General features: G+C 45.9%; 1 protein-coding gene across 2 annotated transcripts in view; it reads right to left on the bottom strand.

Moving 5' to 3' along the window:
• Nucleotides 1-8,728: 8,728 nt before the first annotated feature.
• mxd1 (MAX dimerization protein 1) overlaps nt 8,729-24,754 on the bottom strand; it is a 22,181-nt gene continuing 6,155 nt past the window's right edge. Inside the window, exons 3-6 of one of the 2 annotated variants that reach the window (XM_035529960.1) lie at nt 16,600-16,629; nt 10,454-10,568; nt 9,695-9,854; nt 8,729-9,086 (exon numbers count right to left, since the gene is read on the bottom strand). In XM_035529960.1, coding sequence (XP_035385853.1) covers nt 8,893-9,086; nt 9,695-9,854; nt 10,454-10,568; nt 16,600-16,629 — 499 coding nt within the window. In that variant the 3' untranslated portion in view covers nt 8,729-8,892. The remainder of the gene's footprint in view (nt 9,087-9,694; nt 9,855-10,453; nt 10,569-16,599; nt 16,630-24,754) is intronic. The other variant, XM_035529961.1, reaches the window with a different exon arrangement.

Genomic DNA, 24,754 nt, shown 5'->3' with positions numbered 1-24,754 from the left:
AAAGAGAGAAACAGTTGAGGTGGGAATGCTCCGGTCTCTGCACACTCATATATACGCGAGGAGGGTGAGCATCATTTGACGCAGACGCGGCAGGCGGGAGAAGAGGTCCTGCCGCACTGTGCAAAAACCCCGCCGGCTCCCACGGGAGCGCACGTTCGCGCTTACCGACCGCTCGTGCGAGGATTGGAAGCCAGAACAGACAGAAAGAGTCAAAATGCAGAATATCTAATGCGGTCTTTTTGCAGGTCAAAACTCTTAAGTACATAACTCCACTAATTCGTCCCCTATATCTTTAAAGTAATATACAATCCAGCTGTCTAATATTCTTAGAAAAAGCATGAGAAGCACTGAGCAGTAACCGATGAATGTTGCTACAGCTGTTATATAGTTATTACTGTGAGAATCTGGGGTACTGCAGGTTTCAGTAACTGGTATGGGACAGAAGAGTGTAGCATGCCCAACTCCGTGTGTGTGTGTGTGTGTGTGTGTTTTGTGTCATGTACTGCAGGTTCCCTCTCACGTCTACCCTCTGCAGTGGCTGTATGAGATAACAAGGTCTCCTCTCCCTGACCCTGCAAGAGGTCCAACACACGCCGAACATCAATCCAGTCTCCCACATGCCACACCCAGAAAGGTCTTGTTTCGATTACCACCCACGCAGGCTGGAATCAGTCACAGCTACAGAAGACTGGGGCATGTCGTGACTCAGTATATTACTGATTGTATTCCAATGAAGAAATGACAAGAGTAAGAATTGGATTGTTGAAAAAAAAAAAAGCTGCATCGCTTTGCATTATTTTTCCTGATGATTCAGCAGAATTGGGCACAAGGGGGGTGGTTGAGGGAGGTGGGGCTGGAAATTATGTTCCGGGCACCAAGCGGTCAGGACATGAGGGGTGGGGGGGGGGGTTGGGGCAGCCACACCTAACTACAGAGAAGAACAATCCTCCATCCTGCCCCTGGTAGAGGGGGTCACTGGGTTCCCTTCACTGCTAGTCAGCGCTTCTCAAACACCTGAGACATGCTGTTTCATCTCTGCTTGCGAGAGAGGGAGATGTAACTTCGACCTAAATCAGGCCATTTTGTGTCTGTGTGTGTGATAAAGAGGGAGGGAGAGGGAGAGAAATACCATAGACGACATAGAACATTTTAGGTTGTGAGAGGCACGGATGGGAAACATAAAATAAGGCGTGCTGTTGTCTGGCAAAGGCCCAAGACCGTGAGCTGGCAGTACGGGTCTTTAGACAGGGACATTTTGCAGGAAACACTAACAGACAAGAGGGAACAGACAGACAGACAGACAGACTGAACAGGGGAGCTGTAGGATGGAGAGCAGAGCACTAAGACTGATGAGGTTTGAGCTTTGTGGTTTGGGTGGAACAAGGAAAAAGTGCATGAGACTGAGAGGAATGCGAAATTCAGTGACCTGGACAGAGGGTCTGGATTGATGGATGATGTGTGGGAATACTCGTGGAGACAGACAGACAGACAGACAGAAAGAACGCTAGCTCGAGAGATACACCTATTAGCCACTAGAGGGCATTATTTGATAAGAAATATCAGATCAGGCAAGATGGCGGCAGGATATTACTTGTGAACGCTGTTGCGCCTATTGTCCACCAGAGAGCGCACTGTTCCACCACGAAACAACGAAACCGTATTACGTAAAGAAAACGTCACTTAACACGGGACATTGGGGGTAATTTTAATATCCCTACGTATTCTCTGAATAGGGTGTTCTTACAAATATAATTTTTCATTTCTGCATTTGAACTAAATGTAATTTAGAAACTTACGTGGAAGAAAGTTAAAAATAGGCTTAGATTTCTCTACAAAGAAAGGTTTGTTTTATTTAATAGTAATGTTTTATAATACTCAGTTAATACTTCTATGATGCAGTAATTATTTAATTAATGTCATTAGATATGTTGCAAGTGATAGCACTTATTTTCACTGGATGTGTCTGATATTACTGTATGTTAACTAAAATGGCCATACGGATATAATTAACATTTACAGTAATATATTAACACTTAATCCGGCATGTATTCAGGTAGTATCCTAGGAAGTGTCATAACATGTTCACCAAAGGCATGGACAATCCCAGAGTGCATATACATGTGGTGAGGGATCTGGTCTAATGCCTCTGGGTTCACTTTCTCTCCCCTTGAGCCATATAAGATACTAATATCACCCTTTGTGTCCACATCCATATGTGGACACACCTTTCTTGCACACACATATACACACACTAGAGAGGCTACTCATGACTCAGGGAATCACAGGAGAGGAAGGTAAAGCCAAAATCCAGGTCAAGGCTATTATTATAACACACACACACACATAGAGTCCTTTCTTACTCAGGTAAAACTGAGAATAGCGCAGGAACTCCTTATCTTAATCTGCCGTTGTCTTGTTATGACGAGAGATACTAGCGAGAACAGGCTCCTGTCAGCATAACCGCACAACCAAGATCCAAAGCACCACACTCCTAATCAGCCCCTACTCACCGTCCCCTCCCTGACGCCCACACTGTGCTGCCCCCGCACATCCTACCCCGGGAGCCCGTGTTCCAGGCTAAATAAAGGCCAGGCCATTCTACGTTTCCTGCTCTCCTGGCATTTACACAGAACTGTAACGTGCAGAGCTGGGGTTTCTTTATCCAGCCCGGCGTAGGCTGTGTGGCTGCGGTGTCTCCCACTGTCTATTCCTCCTCTCACTCTTCTCCTTTTTCCCCTTTCCTCTCTCCTCAGCTACTCTGCTCTGGTCCCCTGAGTAATCACAGCACACACACACACACCTTCTGTTTGCCATGACCCTGGGGTGCAACCTCTATCGGAGCATGGTGCCCAGTCATATGGCCACGGCCTGTTAGGCTGTGTGTGTGTGTGTGTGTGTGTGTAGGTAGTGCGCATGTTTAGGTTGTTGCTGTATATTATCATATTTAGTTGCCAGTTTAGATCAAATTTCTCATGTTAGTATGGAACCATCTTTTATGTTGCTGAGTGCTAATTAACTGAAGCAGGGGGCCTGAGGAAGGCAAGCGTGTAGCGTCTACCGTCAGGGGAGGCGCCTGTGCTGTGAGGTATGTGCAGTCAGAGCTGTTTCTGCTTCCTGCAGTAATCCAATCTCTGCTTTTTCTCCACTCTTCTGGACACTTTTACATTTATGGAATTTAGCAGACACTTTTATCCAAAGTGACTGAGTACAATTCAAGCAATTTAGGGTTAAGGGGTTTGCTCAGGCACCCAACAGTGAGAGCTTAGCAATGGTGGGGTTGAGCCTTCTGATTACTGGTCCAGTACCTTAACTGCTGAGCTACGCTTGCCCACACATATTAAACCTAATCATGGGATTACATTTTTTAAATTTATTTTAGACGACATAATCCGTGGAAAGCCAGGAATGGTTTGTGCACGGGAGCAGGACATGTTTAGGTGTGTGATGTGTACAGTAAGGGCATGTATGGTTTTGTTTCAACTTGGCATGTGCATTTGTGTTGAAGGACTTTACAGATTAGTTTAGCAGTTTGTGTGTCATGCCTGCCCTGTTTGGTTTCTGAGTGTGTTTGTTACAGGCCAGAGAACTGGAGGTCACAGCAGGATAAGGCACTGGACTATTATGACAGCAAAGGTAGGGAGAGGTCACATAGACTGACAGGCACAGTCCTGCGATAGCAAAGCGGTAGTACTGCCTCATGCTAGCTTTGAGATCCTGGCTCCCCTCCACCCACACCCACACACAACAGGTTACTGTCTCCTGTCATTACAACACACCCTTTCACCCTCTACAAGGTTGTAGCATTTCAGCTGAGAACTCCATCAGTATTAGTAAAAAGCTGAATATTCACGGTAGGAATTTACAAGGCCAAATTTCACAGCACTCAACAATTCCAGCTCGGGTGTTCAGGGTGGCAAACACATTTTCTCCTGTTGCTGCTTACATATACAACCTCTTAATAGAAAAGTACATCTGGTCAAAGAGAGGAAGATCAGTGCCATCAGCGCACTATGGCTTTATGATTATGGTCATAATCTTTCATCCAAACCCTGCATGCACCCAGTACTCCACCCTCCGTTATTTGGTCTGGTCCTTGAACACTGGGCCTGACCCCTCGCCCTATTAAGTGGTTCTCACTGTAGGACACCTCAGACTCAAAATGTCGGCCGTCTGTCCATCCAGCGTAGGGGTGTCGGATCTCGATGCTGGCTGGTCGTCCCGTTTAGCAGAGCTTCTCACGCAGCGCGTGCACGTCTGGACGCCGGTGTTGTTCATACAAGCTGTTGCCTTTGTTCCTTTTCCTTTGCAGCGGTGGCATTGAAGCAAATAAAAGCGTAAAGGCGGTGATGTCTAGGGGAGCACTTTTCTTTAGTTTTCCTTTTTTTTATTCAGATGTCACTAGCCAAATAGTAACACATTTCCTGGTATTACATTTTTACATCCATGATCTAGTAGTCAACAATCAAACAGACCAATTTTTCACCTTGTATTAGCATACAAATGTTAGTTTTTGACTAAATGCTAACCAAGCATAAACCTCCACTAGAGGCAGCAAATTTGAATGTGTGTGTGTGTGTGTGTGTGTGCGCGCATGTCTGGCAGCAAAACACACCTGAGACACATTCACCCCCATCAGGAATGAGTGGCAATGTGTTAGGTCACGTGTACATTTTATAAAGACGTAATAATCATACATCTCTATGATTTTAAGGCTTTAGCCCAGAGTTTACTGTATGTGCTGGCCGTGCTCGAGCAACACAGTACATCCTGTGTGTTTCAGCAGTGATTTTATGATTAACAAAGCTGCACGGATGGGGGAGTGAATCCTGAGTTACTCGAACACGCCCTATTGGCTTACAGAATATACCAGAGTGCATTGATTTGGCATCCTCTCCCCACTGGCTGTATGGGGGGGAACGACTCTTAGATATACTTAGGTGTGTGAGCTGTGAATGAGCATGTGTGTGTATTTTTTGAGAAGTATCAATTACATCAGTTTTGAATAAGACACAATCTTGGGAGGAAAATGAACTTTTAGTTTGCACCTTTGTGGTTTTTTTTTTTTACTTATAACAAATAAAACAAGACAAAAGCATATTCATACAAATAGCTTGAAATAATTCAACACTTCCAGGCCCTTCCCAACCCAACACCCCCCCCCCCCCCCCAACAAAATGCTCTGTCCAAACCCTTTCTCTCTGTCTGTGGACAGTGACGACTTAAGAGAACATACAAACACATCCCCCCCCCCCCCCCCCAAGAAGGAGTGCTCTCACTACATTAGCCACATCACATTTCAAGTGTAAACCTTCTCACACTACTTCTCCTTCTGGGCAAAGGAAGGCCAAGCAAATATTTAAAAATATTAGAAGCAGCATTCCACACATTTAGAATGAATAATCCTACAGTTTGTGTTTGCAAATGTATTATTGTTAGATCTTTTTTAATTAAAAACATTTTTTAAAGGTTTTTTTTTGGTGCATTTCATTCAAGTGATTGAAGATGTCACCAGCAGCTCCTGAAGATTCTCCTGAATGTTTCCTCATCTTTGGAACTGCACTAATAAAACAGACTTGTCCATCCCTCCCCAAAGCACTTACATTCAGACACCAAAGTCCTCCCGCACTCTCCGCTAGCCCTGACCACAGCACCACTCTGTCACTAGTGTGACAGTAAACACACTTTACAGAAGGTAAGGCTTCTTCTTCAGGGTTCCTAGGCACAGAAATGACAGCTAGGGCCAGTGCTCACATGAACCCTAACCCTAGCTACTGCCTCTCATCATGACAACTCCACTACAACAAACAAATCACCTCATTTCCCACTTCCATACACTTTTATGCACATATCCCTTACATATTTACTTTTTAGCACATGTATGTTTGTCCATACTTAAAATAGATTCTGTAATAGTGAAAAATCTCCAATAGAATAAAACACAACATTTTTAGTTCTAAGAGCACAATGTCATATTTTAGGATATACACAAATAATCTAAGGTACAATATAGCTCTAAACCCATGAAGATACACTGTTCTGTGCAAATGAACTACACTTTAAAATTCCACAGGGATAACTGAAGCCACTAAGAAAATTACTACTTAAATATATTCTCCTTTGTATATTTCTATGCTTTGACATATATTTAGATTAAATAAATACTTTTCTATACATATAGATTTTTTTTTTTGTAAACTATGTACACAGAATGACAACATTTAGCTGAAAGGACAACCAACTGTTTACTCTCACAGGGGGTTTAGCTGCAGCGCAGTGTCACCACTGTGAAGGGTGCACACGCGTGCGTGCACACACACACACACACACACACACACACACACACACACACACACACACACACACACACACACACACCTACATGTAGAAGGTCAGCCCAACTACATTCTGGGTATTCCAAAACTACTTTACTTTCCCAGAATTCCAAGCAGACGACTTCTCACAGTAATGCTAATGCTGGTGTCTTCCCAGTCAGATATGGAATGTGCTTTCTTCCGCGTTATTCTCTTTATCCCACATCCTCCCCCTTGAAGAGATCTTACTTTAAAGAACAAACAAACAAACGAACAAAAACAAAAAATAGCTGAGCGGGAAGGGCACGCAAACACCCAAAGACTTGAGGATGCAGAATACGCCACTGTCCTTAGAGAGAGAGGAAGAGAAAGAACAACCTGAATTCCAGATTTTACCCCTGCCCCAGCCCTCTGCCATTTCTCCCAGGTACTGCCCCCAGGTCAAGCCCCACCCCCATCCCACCCTACTCCTCCCAGCACCTCCCCCAGCACACACCCAGACCCACCCACCCTTACACAATCTCATGCCGCATTATGCTCCTTACAACAACACGATGTCTTCGATTCTTGTTCTACCCCTGGTAAAAATCAAGGTGGCAAAGTCAAGCACCCATTCAGAGTAAGAACAGAAGCAGTAACAATCAGTAACAGTTGCTTGGATCCCCGGACGCTCGTGTGTGCGTCATGAAGTACAAGTGACGTGTGTTCTTTACTGCCGCCCTGCTGCCCAACACGGTAATAGCGGTCTGGGTAGAAGGTGCCCTTTTCATCCTAACACGAGTGCAGTTCGACTTACCCACAATTCCTGACCTCAGAGGTCACATATAACCACGGTTGTGACCAATCATGCAAGAGTGCTGACGTTAGCATGGCAACGTTAGCATCAAATCACTGTTAGTGTTAGTGTGTTTGGCTGAACCCATCATTTAGAACAAAGTAATGCAAATGTCAAGACCAGCCTCATGTCTGGTGTTTAAAAGGGCATCTTCCACTGGCTCCACAGAGAACAGTACTAGTGGCTGCTGAGAAGAATGACATCACAGCAGTGCTTGGTGTAAGTGTCCCATGGCTCCAAGTACACTGAGATGGGTGGAGGAAAAGAATGCTGGACACTGCAGGAAGATATTTCTTTAAGACTAACTATAAGACTACACCTGATACAGAACTAGAATAGCTGCAGCCCCTCTGAAGAGGGAAAAAATTAAAACCAACCACGATGACGACAATGACAGCGTGTCCACACACCTTTTGCTTGTTTTTTTGACGTTCCTGCTGTGTTATCTGAGCTCCTGGTAGAAGCATCCTTCACAGCACAGATCTCAGAACAGTTTCCTCTAGTTAAGCTGTCAGACACTAACAATAATACTGTTCTTAGGTCTGTTGCCAGAAGCAGCTTGAACCGACAGGTTGCTCGAAGTCAAGGATGCCCAATTCTGGAGATCTAACAACCTACAGAGTTTATTTTTAACCCTAATGTAACACATCCGATCCAACTAATCAAGCCCTTCATCTGCATCGGAATATTAGAGTCAGGAGTGTTGAAGCTAAACTCAGCAGGGTAGTAGATCTCCAGGACTGAAGTTAGGCATCCCTGCTCTAAGTGCAAAATTCCATGCTGATAGGTCACCTGACAGATCAGGTGACCTAGCCCTGTGCCTGGACAGTCCAGTCTTGATTGGAGGAGAATGGAAGGCGGTGACAGATAGACTGCGTACGATTGGCCCAGAGAGGTCTGAGTAGGCAGTGGGTGTGGTGTGTTACACATTCTCTGGCTGAAAGGTCTTTCATGGGTGTTTCAAGGTTCTGCTCTTTCTGAGCTTTAAGGGGGGGGGGGGGGGGGGGGGGGGGGGGGGGGGGGCAGAGCAAGAGCCTCTGTCACTGAACAGGAGAGTGGTGAGGTAGGGGCAGCGTATGGAAAGGACGAACTGATTGGACAACAGCAGGCAGCTCTCCTCTGCCCCTCTGCTGCTGATTGGACGGTGCAGAGTGATAGCATGGGCGGGATTGGATAAGTGAAAGAAGGCGGGGCAACGATGTGAAGTGTGGTTGGACAGACTCCAACTGGTCCAATTTGTGCTGGATATATGAGGTGTAGTTGGCTGAGACTGTGGGTTCACTCCAATGCTCACTCTAATCTTCCTCCTATTGATTTCTGTCCTTTGTACTCGTATCCAGACTGCAGAAGAGAGCAAATCGTGTGAAAAAGTCTTGCTTTTGCTCTTGTGGTTCAGAACTCAAATAACAGCAAGTTCATTTCAGATACAGAAGAAAAGCTGAGCTCATATGCATGACGCATATGAGAACAGAAGGACTGATGTACGTTCAGCTCATTATCGTCATATCATAAGGATCTAAGATGCAAAAACTGACCCCAGATCAGAGGTCTGACCTTGAAACCTTTGATACAACTTGACCACAGTCTGCAGAGACCAAGGCCAAATCTGCTTTGAACTAATCCAGCCCTGGAGACGATCCATCGGAGCCCAGGAAGAGAAGGGCGATCGGGGGAGTGCACCAAGATGCGTGGGGCGAGCAGAGAGGGGATGGAGCTCTGGGTTTAGGGGGAGGAGAAGTTGTGGTCTTATAGGGTGCAACCGAGTGTGGGGGTGTTGTCATGGGCGGTGGTGAGGTGGAGGAGGCTGGCACTGGAATAGCCTTCGTCACTGCACACGCTGCGCATACTGCCCCGCTCGTCAGAGTCACTCACACTGCTGGTGCTCCACTCCGCATCACCCAGCAGGTAGTCAGTGCCCTCCACATCCACGTCCAACTCTTCTGTAGCGCACACACGCAGGCACACACACACACAGAACACACACGCGTGCAAACACACCCGAAAACACACAATGCACAGGCACACAATGTACACACACGCGCACACACACACACACACACACAGAAAGAACACACACGCACACAATGAACACAGACACACAGAACACACACACACACATATGCACACAGAATACACACACAGAACACATGCACGCAGACAGAACACATGGGTACAGGCACATGCAAAAACACACATAAAAGATATGCAATAAGAGATCTCATAGGCAACACTTTGAGCATGTGTGTGTGTTAACCTATTAATCAGTAGAATTCATATTGATGATGTCCATCTGTCTGTAGGTCAGAGTGAAACACACTGAAAATCCTTTTGTAGACATTTTTTGAGCTATGGAACCTTACAGTGATAATTTTCATTGAAGATGTGTGTCTAACTGGACAAGTATGAATGAGTGATGGACTGTGGTTGTTTGAGAAAAGGTGTGTGGGTGTGTGTGTGTGTGTGTAGGACTGAGCATGTGTGAGGTGGAGTGTGGGAGTGTGAGAGTGTGTGTAGGACTGTGGGAGTGAGCTGATCAGCGTGTGAGTACCTTGATCAGAGTCGGACTTGTCTGAGGACACCGTGGAGCCCATACTGTCCATGCGAGTGCGCTCCACCCCCAGCTGCTCCAGGCGTCTGCGCAGGTGCCTCTGCTCTCTCTGCAGCTGCTCAATAGCATGTTGAGCTTTCCTCTCACTATCCTCCAACCTCTACACACACACACACACACACACACACACACACACACACACACACACACAATCACTAACTGTTCAAACTCCAAAACCTGAAAACACTCTTTCATTCATAGCAGGGAGTCAAAACTCAATTCAGTTCAATCTCAATTACAAACTCTCAAATCCTTCCCTAATCCTAACATATTCTTTAACAAGATTGAGGTTGACAACTAAAGCAAATCCTGTGATGATGACACATGTAAAGTGTGTGTTTGAGCTGTCTGTGATGTGTGGTGTAGCACACACGGCACCATGGGGGGCTCCCTGGGCCACACCCCAAGCCTTTCTGCTTGATGGAAGCCCCCAGCATACCTGAGCCAGGTGATCAGTGTACCTCCCACACTCGGTTACCTGGTTTAGGTGTGCTGTGAGCCGGAGGAGACAAAACCAGAGATCTAGGGTGGGCCGTCGGATTCGTGCTGGAATTTGGCATTTCATATAAATGTAAAATCAGCATTTATAAATCATATATTGTGACTTAGTGACATTTCCATTGTTATTTCTTCTATATGCTCAGAGACCATGGTCTTCAGCATGGACTCTCACACACTCGCACTCACACACGCATGCACCTTGATGTGTTCCTTGGCCTTCATTAGTAGGCTAAGTGTAGTGTGCCTGTTGGAATCTGGTCCCAGAGGCACCAGAGATTTCAAACGCTCCAAACATAGTCGTAAATGTGCCCGTCTGAGAGAGAGAGAGAGAGAGAGAGAGAGAGAGAGAGAGAGAGAGAAATAAACAAAGAGGAAAAGTGACAGAGACAAATCATTTTAAGTACACACTAATGATGACGGACAATGTAATCTCCAATTATATCCTGCAACTGCACACTGCACAGTAGTGACTCTGAGGTAGCTACTGCTTCAGTTCTTAAAATAGCAGACATAATAAACGTAAACATTTCGGACCAGGGTCCATAAACTTCTTATTACAGAATTCATGGCAGCACGAAAACATCAGAACACTTCAGGCCACAGATCTCAGTACAGTAACAATGTGAGAGACTTAGGAAGGTTAAATGGGGTGCAATGAAGGCAGCCACCCTACCCAGGACTCAAACCCGGGTCTGACAGGAGGTAAACATGAGCTCTGAGCACCAAAGAGAAGCTCCCTGGCACAGCAGCCAGAGCAGCCATTGAACCTTCTTAGGTGACAGTCCCATCCTCCCTTTCGCAGAGCGATGGTCTCCATCACACTGGGCTTCACCATCCCCTTATAGCAGGGGTGCATTCATCAACCTGGGACACGCTGCCATCCCACTTGTGACACTGTAGCGGAGACGGAGTCACTTAGGAAGGTACAATGGGTGCTCTGGGAGCTCAGGGAGCTGCTCTTTGGTGCTCAGAGGTCACGTTTACCTCCTGTCGGTCCCAGGCAGGGTGGCTGCCTGCAGTAACAGCTGTAAGTATGGATCAGCTGCCCTATGTCACACACTGCTTTATATATCACATGACCTCAGCGTCTGTTAATCTGGATTTTAAAAAGATCCAGGGATGAAGGAGGATGTTGTTTCAGTATATGACACCTAACTCTGAGCAAAGTGACAGCAGCTTTAGGGATGACCCAGATTGATTCTGTCAGAACTGAAGAGCCCCACTCTGCCGGTTTCTGTCTGTATGTTATGCTCAGGTATGCTTTAGCAGCAGGGGCACATTAACCCTCGTGGTTCCAGAATGCAACAAGTATTGTCAGAACTGACTACAATTATTGTTACATTACATGTGGAACTCTCAATTGCAAAACTCTAAAAGCACCGCTGACGCAGTGCCCATCAAAGGGTTAATCCAGTGATAATAGCATTCCCAGCTGCTAAAGGCGTGGTGGGTAGCGGTACCCACACGACCCGTTACACAACCTCCCCGTGAAAATGCATACACGCGTGAAGGCGTGGGTCACATCCCAGCTATTTCTCTGCCTGTCTCTTAGTGTGTGGCTAATGGCAACAGAGCTCTTTGTGTGAGGGTGTGTGCACACATTGCTACTTTGAAAATGTGTATCAGTGTGTGTTTGTGTGTGGGCATCTCTTTGTGAGTCACGGCATTAAAACAAAAACAGAGAGAAAAGAAAAAGAGGAGTGACAGAGACCTATGATTATTCCTGGAGCAATTCTGTCTCCCAACACCCTCAATTAAATCACTTTCCCTTCTGCATATGCTGAACAGGTCATGTGTATAAACACACTAAGCACATAACAACTAGTCAACATGATGGATATTATGTATTTTTTTAATCTAGGTGGGAAAAAAGATCAGAAATGATGATTTTCATAACACAATAGCCTAATCACCATTTTGAAAGGATGGTGTGACAATGTTTAACTAGTATTCATTCACAAAATGGCTCCTCCAGTGAGCACTGCCAGATTTTTTTTTAAATAAATGAGTGGAACCACACAACGTGGGCAAATCCCAGTGAGACAGTGCGAGCTTTAGGAGTAGGATTTGTTCCCTATATAATGGTTCAAGTGTGTCAGGTGAAACACCTGCCATGAATACATTATCCCTGAGAACGTTTGTTTAAAGAACACCTTTTCATTTTCTCTACGCTGATGACACTGTAGAAAGTGAATACACTGGCAGCTTATCAAATGCTTGTGCACACTGCCTTATCAGTGTTTTTATTTGATGGCACAACCCTTCAGCTGTTAGTGAAAACCTTCTGTAATTCCATCCCCAGTCTGAAAAGAGGATATAGCACATAGCCTGACTGCTGTTAATATGTAGGTTAAGCAACAACCAAGCTTGCTGGTTAGGAGGAGTGGAAGACATGATGACATTTAACTTAATTCACTTATGTTCTAAAGTAGGACATTTCACAGCATGGGGGTGTGTCTTATGCTAATTTAACACGTTAAAGCCAGTGGGTGCCAGTGGTTTGCACTAGTTAGCATCAAAAATAGATTACTGAACAGCCATTCTATTGTATTCCTTTCCAAACTCCAGCCCATAGATTACTGCACAGTCAGTCCATACCATTATCTGTTGATTACTTCTCTATATATGTTTAGTCTGATATTCGAACATTTGCAAACAAATTGTAAAGTTCCCAGCAAAGGAAAGTTAACTTAGAATGGCTGCAAAAGTGAAGGACCACATGGAGACATTTTTTTTATTAGCAAAGCAGTTAACGCAGCTCTCCAACAAATACATTCCTTACGAGTCAAAAAAAAAAGAAAAACTATATGAAGCTTCTTTCTCTGAGTGTGTAATGCACACAGTTCAAAGGTGGATTCACTAAGCAGCAGTTCAATATGTTCATATCAAACACAAAAGATTGCAAAAGTTATTGGTGTCTGACATGGACATCTATTTTTTCATGTCGCATCAAGACAATTTTGGAGAAAACTAAAAAGTAGTACAATTTTTTGAACTAACCCTTTCAACAAAATAGAAATATTTCAACAAAATATGTTTATGTACATAAACCAACCTGTTATGTATTCTGAGCTACTAACAGCTATTGCTGCTTCACCGTCTGACTGAGATGCATGCTAGCAATGCTAATCCAGGGATGTGGGTCGACAGTGCTTCACCCAGGGGCTGCATGCACAGTAACCATGGCAGAGAACAGAACTGCACAAATGGGTGGTGGTGAATGATAGGTGGTGTACAGAGTGAGCTTTGCTCATTAAGGACCGTGGTGTGAAAGATAAGATTCACTGAAAGATAAGATTAACATATTAACATATACCCGTGTCTCCTGTGTATGTATATAATTTTCAAAATTGTTTCCAGTTACAGGATGTTTCAGAAAGAGGTTCTCTCTCTCTCTCTCTCTCACTCTCACTCTCACTCACTCTCACTCACTCACTCTCACTCACTCTCACTCTCACTCTCTCTCACTCACTCTCACTCACTCTCACTCTCACTCACCAACATATACCAGTCTCTCCTATACAGGTCCACACACATGGGGTCAAATCTGTGCTACTGTTCTCTTCTTTCAGTCTCTGCATGGCTAACTGGACTAAAGGGCAGTGGGGTACGATTATATAACCTCTGAGCACATAACCAGTGACAGGACTTAACTATGATTAGGGCTCTGATGTTTGTTAAATGTAGACACACACACAAGCACACATCCAGACGGCATGGTTCAAGGGTCATAGGTGATGGTTTTATTTAAAAAATATTTTTTTTAAATGTAGGTGGGCCTCAAGAGGAAGGATACAGCTTAAGTATAAATGACCCTTCAGCCACACCCTCCATGTTCTTTGGTATTTGAGAGGAAAGATTGAAGTGCAGACTTTGTCCTACAACCAGTCTTCGACTCCTATCCAGGAAAGGAGGCACATGTGGAGAGCTGTGATTGGTTAAGGCAGACAAGGGCCGGCTTTGCAACAGAAAGTGGGAGGGGTTCCGCATCCCCTCCCCCAAGGCCTCTCTCCACGCCCTCTCTCCAAACTCTCATATGCTGTGCACAGCCTTGTACCTCTGTTAGGAAAACAGGTCGCATTGGTGATCTCTGACCCTGTGGGTTGTAAATCTCTCATTTTTGCTACCCCCTGACCCTCTGACCTCTGTGGAATTGTCTTAACCCCTAGTAGAGCGGCACAGGGGCGGAGGTGCGGTGCCACAGAGCTCCGGTTACAGTCTGAGAGCTACTTTCTCACGATCAACCAACAGAGCCCCCACCTCCTCCTCCACCTTTCATAGAGAAAACATAGCACTGCATTAACCCTCGTGCTCCACCCACCTGCTCCACTCCTCAATACAAGCCCACGTTGCCCCTCTGCAAGGCTCCTTTGACAGAGAAGAAAACACAGGGTGGCTGTTTGCCATATTCTCTAGGGTAATCATTACGCATTCTCCACTCAGTGTCCTATCCTTGGGTTTGTGTGTGTGTGTGTGTGTGTGTCTCTCCCCTAAGTGCAAGGTATCTGCGTGAGGGCCAGATCTGGTGGAGGGTAAATATCTCCAGCATGTGCAACAGTGTGAGCAGCATGCCATGTTGATCTGGAGCGTCAAACTAGATGACACAGGTAGACCTCCCTCTGTGGGTTGTCTGGGTATAAAAAGTTACAATATGAGCCAAGCAGTGCAAAATGCAGGTCTGAGCACACACATCTTTGCATTTTACGATGCGCCATTACAGTTTCCCTTCAACTGATCCCATTGAGCAAATTTCCGATTGGAAGAACACTGCAAGAACACTGGTAAATATATTACTGTGTTGTAAACACCAGGTTTTCCAATGCCGTGTCGTATTCTGATGCCCACAATCCTATTTTGGTTCAGCCTACTTATATGTCTGATGAGTCCCTGTGGTTAGACGCTAACTCAAGTCTTATACAGCCAGGCCTAGCTTGGAGGGCTCTTTGTGCTATGACACAATTACCCAGACTCCATTTTGATGTTTTGTTGCAGAATTCTGCTCTGTCTCTCTCCCTCTGTGCAGCTCTCTATATGAGGACCAAAGCAGATTTCTAAACATGAACCGCGATGCCGTCCAGGGCAGGTGGAGCGACAAGAACCCTGTGATGCTACATTAGGCTGCGTTCATGTCCACAAGAGAGGGCAGTGCTAAGCCTGTTCGCAGTGGCAGGTTTGTTTGTTTGCTTGGTTTTTTTTGTTTTTTTTTGGGGGGGGGGGGTCTGAGGCTGGAGCTGTGTGCATCATTAAGAGTTTTTGAGTCAGAGCAGTTCAGACAGCCTTCCTGTGCACACTGCTAAACCCGACAGCCATATATTATTCAGCCTTGTCTGCAAGCCGAGCTGCAAGCTGTCTGTGTGTGTGTGTGTGAGAGAGAGAGAGACCCAGCTAAGCTGGAAGGAACCACAGAATACTAGAAGGAGCAGAGTCAGGAAAAGTGGCCAGCTAATGTAGCCAAGCTACATGTCACTCATACCTTCTTCCCCTGACACAAATGAAGACAAACGACGACTGATCTAGAGAAGTTGGGGTAAATTGAACTAATTACACCATCAGCGAGAGCCCTCTATTGAAAAACCTTTTACATGCATTTAATCTGTTAGCTGCCCTTAGGAGAAAAACCCTGAATGCACAGTATTATACAATCCAAGACCTGGCAAACGCCAAGGCAGGTCTTTGTTTTTTTAACTTGAGTACCTGTGAACTCATCCACACCATAGCCCAGGATTTGAAGAGGGAAACCAACAGAGGTGGCACCTGCACAGTGTTCTTAATGTCAGCAGACTGAGTCATTTCAGGACAGCTCGGTCTTCTTCAGACTGAGAATTAATTTTCTTGTTTGTTTAGTTTTTCTGAGAACCTTCATGTCTGTCTAACCTTCACTTGGGCTTCACCAGGAGCTGGCAGCTCATTTTTCAGTGGAAAGGATGAGACATTTTCTACTAGAGTTACATTATATGAACTAGACTACAGTTGCAAATGCTATACATTGCCATTGTGTGACTGCTACAAAATCTTAAAATAAATATTATATTGGTGAACTGTTGATGCAACATAATTAAAAACTTGCATTACCTCAAAAATAAGATTGCTTACATTTCCTGGATCACATGAATATTTTGACTTACTAAAACCACCCAATATTCAACTGCATATTCCAGTCTTCTAAAATATGAATACTGCAAAGGCCAGTATTATAATAACAAGTAGCAATTGATATATTGTGTAGCCTCGCTCTCTCCCAGTGGCTACATAACACAGTCATAAATAAGCCTGCAGAGAAGCAGGCATTAGAACAGAGTCAAAGACTGGGACACAGACATTGTGGGACATCAAAGTAGACATACCTGTTTTTCTCCATCTCATTGTGTGTGGACCTAGGGAGAGAGGGAGAGAGAGAGAGAGAGGGAGAGAGAGAGAGAGAGAGAGAGAGAGAGAGAGAGAGAGAGAGAGAGAGAGAAGGGTTAGAATCATACTCCTTATGCATTACAATTACAAAAGGCAGCCAGGAGAGGCCCTAATGTGCTGCTAGCTGATCTGGAGTGTTCAGTACAGAGGCGGATGTTCATGATATATGAGAGAGACACAGAAAGAGGAAGACAGAATCTGTATGTGGGAGAAAACCATACGCAGCATAAAGATTTGTAATCTAGAACCTGTACAAAATGGTGGAGGGATCATGACACAGCCTGTTGTGAGTGGACACAGGAATGGCATTTCCTATTGCACAGTAAAGTTTAATACTAAGCTTTAATACTTAGTCTTAGACTGAGGTTTAATGATAATGCTGTAGTGCAAGTGTGATTCCATTTAAGCATTAAATCAATATCAGAACTCAAGTAATACAAGCCTTAGATCACTGTCAGAACTCACGTACGCACGCATGCGCACGCACGCACACGCACGCACACCCAACAGCAAGTAGAAACCAAACACACAAACCAAAGCACTGTAGCCGTGACCTCCTGGTGCCCATCAATCACTGCTTCACCCTACTGTACAGTACAGGTTTCATCCATCTCTTAAGCAGCCCTAATTGATCTTGGCTTTAACATCTACCCAAGCAAGGGAAGAAGAGTGAGAGAGAGAGAGACAGGGAGTGAATGTGAGTGAGTGAGTGAGTGAGTGAGTGAGTGAGACTGAGAGCCGATGTGAGTGAGAGGGTGAAAAAGTGTGAAAACGAGAGAGCAAGAAAAAGGGTCTTGTTTGAGTTGGGCAGGCAGGGGGAATGGTGTACATCGATAGAGGCAGGGGCAGGGCAGGGGCAGAGGGGTACATTGCAGGGGCAGAGGGGTACATTGGTTGAGGCAGGGGCTGAGAGACAGAAAGACAGACAGCTCTTCACCCCCAACAGAGGCTCCCCTCACATCTCTCCATCTGACCCCCAGACCTCTTTTTCTAAAAATACCCTCCACCTTCTTCTTTGAATCTCTCTAAATGCCCAAGGGGATCTCCCCCTCACCACCAACCCCAACAACCAACCTGCCCATCTACGCTACTCATGAGCCATAACGAGTTTCAAAACATCTGATCCAGGAATCACTTTCTACAGACACATGCCTTTCAGATGCACTGGACCTAAAGCAGTGTAGGGTGAAACATATAAAGGGGGTGTGGTTAACGGGCTAACTATTTGGATGAAGAACATGAGGAGGGGGTCTACAGAGAGTGAGGAGTGTGCGTGTGTGTGTGTTCAAGATATCCACTGCTGACATAACTATTATTACAGTACAAGGCCCCTCTATTGTATTCTCAGTTGTATAAAGGCGCATCCCTGCACAACACTTTACTCACATCCATTTTCCATTCCCTGTCTGCTCACCATACCTGTCACTCCACCCCTACACAGAGGCCCAAACACATCTTATCAACGCATTCACACCCCCACCATCCCTGGCTGTGCAGTGCAAACTACCCCCCTTAGCACATCACTGGGTAAGCTACGCCCCTTAAAATAGCATACGTCCTCTCCTCCTTGCAGTTTATTAGCTTAACACACTTGTATACAGCTCAGCCAGAGGCACCAACATAATGCTCCTCACTTTACTTGGAGTACCCAGATGCTTCACAAGATCCTTCTAACTGAAGCCTATTCAAGGGGAAACCCCTAATCACTGTAAACAAGCTTCATTTCCAATTAGAAAAAAAAAAAAAACCTGAGCTGACACTTTGCGAAGGCCATCTGTATGATGTGAAGGCTGCAGGAATGCTGGATTACTGCCTGTAGCGGCTTTAGGATGGTTCATGAAGATGATGATGTGTATACACACACAGGGGAGAGGTAGGTGGAGAGCTGTCATGTGTGTAATGGTGGAGCTAGAACTGTACTGGTTGCTTCAATCTGGAAGTGATGCAAAAGAGGAGGAGGGAAATACACAACCACACAACCATCCCATCCCCCACAGGCTATCAGGAAGCATAACAAGCCAGGAAAGGAAGAAGGGCATGCAGAGAGAGAGAGACAGAGAGAGAGAGAGAGAGAGAGAGAGGAGGGAGAGAGCTGATACCAACTCACCTGACAAATATCACAAAAGGTTAATGTGCAAAATCACACACAAGCATAAACAGAGACAGACAGACACACACATACACACACAAAAAACAGGTTACTGTCTCCTGTCATTACAACACACCCATCACCCTCTACAAGGTCGTAGCATTTCATGAGAACTTCATCAGTATTAGTAAAAAGGTGAATATTCACGGTAGGAACTTAAAGGCCAAATTTCACAGCACTCGACAATTCCAGCTCGGGTGTTCAGGGTGAACAGACAGAGAGAGACAGAGACATGCACACGCACATCAGACTTATAATTCCTTACAAAGCCTGTGTGCGTGCGTGCTTGCGTGTATGTGTGTGAAACCTTTCAGCTCTACTGAAGGCTGCCTAGTACTGCAGCGCCCCTTAAAGTGCAATCAATTGAACCGCCTTCAGTCAACGTGCCGGCCCGACTGAGTAAAGAATGTGCTGCATCACAAACTGACCATGTCTGAGGAACTGAAGCACCAGCTCACACAACCACTGAGGTATACTTACACACACACACACACACACACACACACACACACACACACACACACACACACACACACACACACACACACACACACACACACACACACACACACACACACACACACACACACACACACAGCTCTGTCGGAGAAGCAGTGATGCAATTCTCCAGCACACACAAACGTTTCGCTGTCTGGCAGTCCTTCATCTGGTGGATCTAAACATCACAGCTTTACAACCACAAAAGGAAAATGGCCCTTGAAGTGGATCTTGGACGCGACCACATGCTGCACCAGTTTGGTACTGGAGTTGCATGGACCAGGCCATGTTCCTCCCACTGGCTTTACCACCAAGGCCCTTGGGGCAACAATGAACTGAATAACAGCCCCAGGAGGCAGGAACACGCAGTGTGGTCTGCTGTCCAGAGCACTGCTGTTAGTTAACACTGCTTTTAGCTTAGCTGAGCTGCTGCAAGTTGAACCAGGCTGAAACCACATGTGCCTAAAGGAACCAATAAAATAGGCTAAATGTAAGGGAGGTCTAATCTAGAACAGCTACTTCTGAATAAGCCACCATAATTGAAACATCAGCAGAGTGCAGGGGGGTGGACAAAGATCCATTCAAAAACATTAATTGTCTATATGAGCTGTTCTTAAAAGGCCAGACTAACTGAACAATTGATCTGACCTCGAAGACACGTACTGCAGAGAAAATCCAAAAAAGACCACTTTCCAGAATCCCCACTGACAGCAGTTAAGAGGAATAAAAGATTTTGTGTCGGTCTTGAAAAACAACACCTAGAGTTACATGTGAGCGTGTGATCAATAGTGCGCTTATATACCCACCCCAGTGGCTCAGGTTTGAGCTAATTAACACCAACTACAGTCCCTGCCATGAGAGAAGTACTGTAGAAGGTGGCGTTGAAGACCTGGCAGTGGGAATCTTTCTAGGAGCAGCAGGTGTTCACAGCTTTCCTCTAGTGTATCCACCTTGGAGGAACACTCAGACACAGCCAATGTTTGTTTACCACGGCAACAGCGCACAGGTGCTAGGACCATTCACTGAGGATCTATTACCATAGGAATAGATTGTGCTTCAACTTCTCTGAATTCAGGTATGGTTAACCAGGACTAGACTGTATCCTCAGCACGCAGTTTATCAGTAATGTCTACTTTAAGCTTACACTCACTGGGCACTTTAAATTAGAAATAAATAATTTTGACCACCAAAAAGTAGCAAACATTTATGAAGGTAAATTATTTTTGCTTTTTTTCCCCTATAAAGTAAAGCTCACATGAGATTAATTAAATTACTCAAATGAACCAATTTATGCTTCACATCGCAGGTCACTCACGTGGAGGCAGCCATGTTTAAAGTACATTTAGGACACAAGCTCTGAAACAACCAGGCCAACAGGTGTCAGTATAATAGCCGCTTCATAACGAAAAAAAAAAAAAGCCATTTGAAAAAAATACTTATTGCTCCTTTAAAATGGTAGACCTGCCTTACAGGTGCATTTTAATAGAAATATTGACTGCAGCCAATTTGTTAACATGCAGAATTGGGCTGTCAGCATCTATCCTGTTCATCACTCACCAGTGTCACCAGTGTCAGACAGTGGTCTGGTGAGGGGGTATTATTTGGGCAGGAAGCCTGCAGTTGCCCTGGAATTGTGCTGGGTGCTGTGCTGGTGTGAGTGTATGAGGTACAGCAGTGTTACTGGAATCTTTACTAGTGTCAGTGTCACTGCTGAGCTGAGAACGGTCCAACACCCAAAAATATCCAGCCAACAGCAACCCTCTAACCAGAAACAGACCACTGCACATAGCCACACATGAGCTGTGGTCTCTACTTGTGCATCTACACAATGTTTCTAATAAACAAATGTTTGTAATCAAGTAATGAGTGTATTGGTACAACTGTAACAATCAACAATATTTGCCATCAAAGGCCATTTACTGCATAATATATTTGTCACCCTGGAATGAGAGAGGCGTCACACCCAATCACATCTACTGGAAAACTCAATGGCCAAAGATATTCAGTATTTCTTCTTTAGGTGAAAACTAAGCAGATGTAAAGAAAACATCTATTTAATTTGAAGGAGCTGAGTACAGACAGCATATTTACAAAAACGCTGATTCTTTTCAACTTTAACATTGAACACTATTAGACAATACAAATACACAAAGGTCAGAAAATGTTTGAAATAGAACAGGCTTTGATTACTCTTAGGAGACCATTATTTCAGGTGCCTTTTCATTTATGTGGTCTAAGATGCAGACACACACACATGTACTCAGGACAAACTTCCACTGGCAAAACACCAGACTGGAGTACCGCGGTCGTTGCTATGACGACATGACGATCGCACACTGAAAAAATGCACCCGCCATCTCATTTTAAGAGGACAATGTTTTCTTCTTGTTGTTCATTAAAGCAAAACCAGGAAGAAGGCATGAGCCACTGGAGGAGCAAGAGGAAGCCCACAGGATCACCTGCACTCCACCTCTGAACTGCTTGGATAACCGTTTCCTACTGACCACACCAGCTACCACTGCGTAGAAATAGCCTGGGTTTCCCTTATCAGGATTTCATATCCAGTTATCTCCAGTTACAGGACACACAAAACACTGTCTAACAAACACACAACAAATAACACACCAACTACATAAGGAGTCTGTTTTCACAGACCTCTATATAGTCAAAGTAGTGTACGCTTCTTTATGCAAACGATTTTTCTACCATTTTGCGTTCACCTAAATGTTGTTCGGCTCTCTCATTGTATTATGAGGAAACAGCATTTAACCCATATGAACACTAGCCATCCAAGCTTCCATAAATCCCTCGTAGACAAACACAATCTTGACTAGAAAGCTTGCATGAATTAAAGGCTATAAGCTATTATGACTAAACTACTGGCTCGATGAACAGATGGCCTTAAAGAACAGGGAGGTCTGGAAAGAGCTTCAGTCCCCCCCACAAAAAAATCCCTGATTAATGCTCTGCAGACAATTAAAGCAGCATGCGCATGAAAGCACGACAATAATATGTATAACAACTCAGCAGGACGTGTGCTATTTACCAATCCAGACTATTTTAACAATCAGCTCCATGTACAACTGAACAGGATGTACATGGTCTCAGATCCCTGTTTGGAAGATGTAGAGGAGGCCCAGGCTGTTGAATGACAGTTAATGAGTAATTAACAGGAGTGGGGATGGTGGGATAAGTGTGAGAGTCTGTCAGTAAGATCACAGCAGTGTGTGTGTGCATGCATATGAGTGTATTTCTCTCTCTCTCTCTCTCCCTCTCTCTCTCTCCTTCTTTCTCCCTCCCTCCCTCTCCTTCTCTCTCCCTCCCCTTCTCCCTCTCTCTCTCTCCTTCTCCCTCTCTCTCTCTCCTTCTTTCTCCTTCTCCCTCTCTCTCTCTCCTTCTCCCTCTCTCTCTCTCTCCTTCTTTCTCCTTCTCCCTCTCTCCTTCTTTCTCCTTCTCCCTCTCTCTCTCTCTCCTTCTTTCTCCTTCTCCCTCTCTCCTTCTTTCTCCTTCTCCCTCTCTCTCCTTCTTTCTCCCTCCCTCCCTCTCTCTCTCCCCTCTCCTTCTCTCTCCCTCCCTCCCTCCCTCCCTCTCTCTCCTTCTCCCTCTCTCTCTCTCCTTCTTTCTCCCTCCCTCCCTCTCCTTCTCCTTCTCTCTCCCTCCCTCTCCTTCTCCCCCTCTCTCTCTCCTTCTCCCTCTCTCTCTCTCCTTCTTTCTCCTTCTCCCTCTCTCTCTCTCCTTCTTTCTCCTTCTCCCTCTCTCTCCTTCTTTCTCCCTCCCTCCCTCTCTCTCTCCCCTCTCCTTCTCTCTCCCTCCCTCCCTCCCTCCCTCTCTCTCCTTCTCCCTCTCTCTCTCCTTCTTTCTCCCTCCCTCCCTCCCTCTCCTTCTCTCCCTCCCCTTCTCCCTCTCTCTCTCTCCTTCTCCCTCTCTCTCTCTCCTTCTTTCTCCTTCTCCCTCTCTCTCTCTCCTTCTCCCTCTCTCTCTCTCTCCTTCTTTCTCCTTCTCCCTCTCTCCTTCTTTCTCCTTCTCCCTCTCTCTCCTTCTTTCTCCCTCCCTCCCTCTCTCTCTCCTTCTCTCTCCCCTTCTCCCTCTCTCCTTCTTTCTCCTTCTCCCTCTCTCTCTCTCCTTCTTTCTCCTTCTCCCTCTCTCTCCTTCTTTCTCCCTCCCTCCCTCTCTCTCTCCCCTCTCCTTCTCTCTCCCTCCCTCCCTCCCTCCCTCTCTCTCCTTCTCCTCTCTCTCTCTCTCTCTCTCCCCTCTCCTTCTCTCTCCCTCCCTCCCTCCCTCCCTCTCTCTCCTTCTCCCTCTCTCTCTCTCCTTCTTTCTCCCTCCCTCCCTCCCTCTCCTTCTCTCCCTCCCCTTCTCCCTCTCTCTCTCTCCTTCTCCCTCTCTCTCTCTCCTTCTTTCTCCTTCTCCCTCTCTCTCTCTCCTTCTCCCTCTCTCTCTCTCCTTCTTTCTCCTTCTCCCTCTCTCTCTCTCCTTCTCCCTCTCTCTCTCTCTCCTTCTTTCTCCTTCTCCCTCTCTCCTTCTTTCTCCTTCTCCCTCTCTCCTTCTTTCTCCCTCCCTCCCTCTCTCTCTCCTTCTCTCTCCCCTTCTCCCTCTCTCCTTCTTTCTCCTCCTCCCTCTCTCTCTCTCCTTCTTTCTCCTTCTCCCTCTCTCTCCTTCTTTCTCCCTCCCTCCCTCTCTCTCTCCCCTCTCCTTCTCTCTCCCTCCCTCCCTCCCTCCCTCTCTCTCCTTCTCCCTCTCTCTCTCTCTCTCTCCCCTCTCCTTCTCTCTCCCTCCCTCCCTCCCTCCCTCTCTCTCCTTCTCCCTCTCTCTCTCTCCTTCTTTCTCCCTCCCTCCCTCCCTCTCCTTCTCTCCCTCCCCTTCTCCCTCTCTCTCTCTCCTTCTCCCTCTCTCTCTCTCCTTCTTTCTCCTTCTCCCTCTCTCTCTCTCCTTCTCCCTCTCTCTCTCTCTCCTTCTTTCTCCTTCTCCCTCTCTCCTTCTTTCTCCTTCTCCCTCTCTCTCCTTCTTTCTCCCTCCCTCCCTCTCTCTCTCCTTCTCTCTCCCCTTCTCCCTCTCTCTCTCTCCTTCTTTCTCCTTCTCCCTCTCTCTCTCTCCTTCTTTCTCCTTCTCCCTCTCTCTCCTTCTTTCTCCCCCCTCCCTCTCTCTCCCCCCTCTCCCTCGCTCTCCCTCCCTCCCTCCCTCTCTCTCCTTCTCCCTCTCTCTCTCTCCTTCTTTCTCCCTCCCTCCCTCTCCTTCTCTCTCCCTCCCCTTCTCCCTCTCTCTCTCTCCTTCTCCCTCTCTCTCTCTCTCCTTCTTTCTCCTTCTCCCTCTCTCTCCTTCTTTCTCCCTCCCTCCCTCTCTCTCTCCCCTCTCCTTCTCTCTCCCTCCCTCCCTCCCTCCTTCTCCCTCTCTCTCTCTCTCTCCCCTCTCCTTCTCTCTCCCTCCCTCCCTCCCTCCCTCTCTCTCCT

The sequence above is a fragment of the Electrophorus electricus genome, chromosome 9, assembly GCF_013358815.1.
Source record: "Electrophorus electricus isolate fEleEle1 chromosome 9, fEleEle1.pri, whole genome shotgun sequence".
Classification (NCBI taxonomy): Eukaryota; Metazoa; Chordata; class Actinopteri; order Gymnotiformes; family Gymnotidae; genus Electrophorus; species Electrophorus electricus.
Note: the sequence above shows the minus strand (reverse complement) of the source record. Positions and strands in the feature narration are given on the sequence as shown.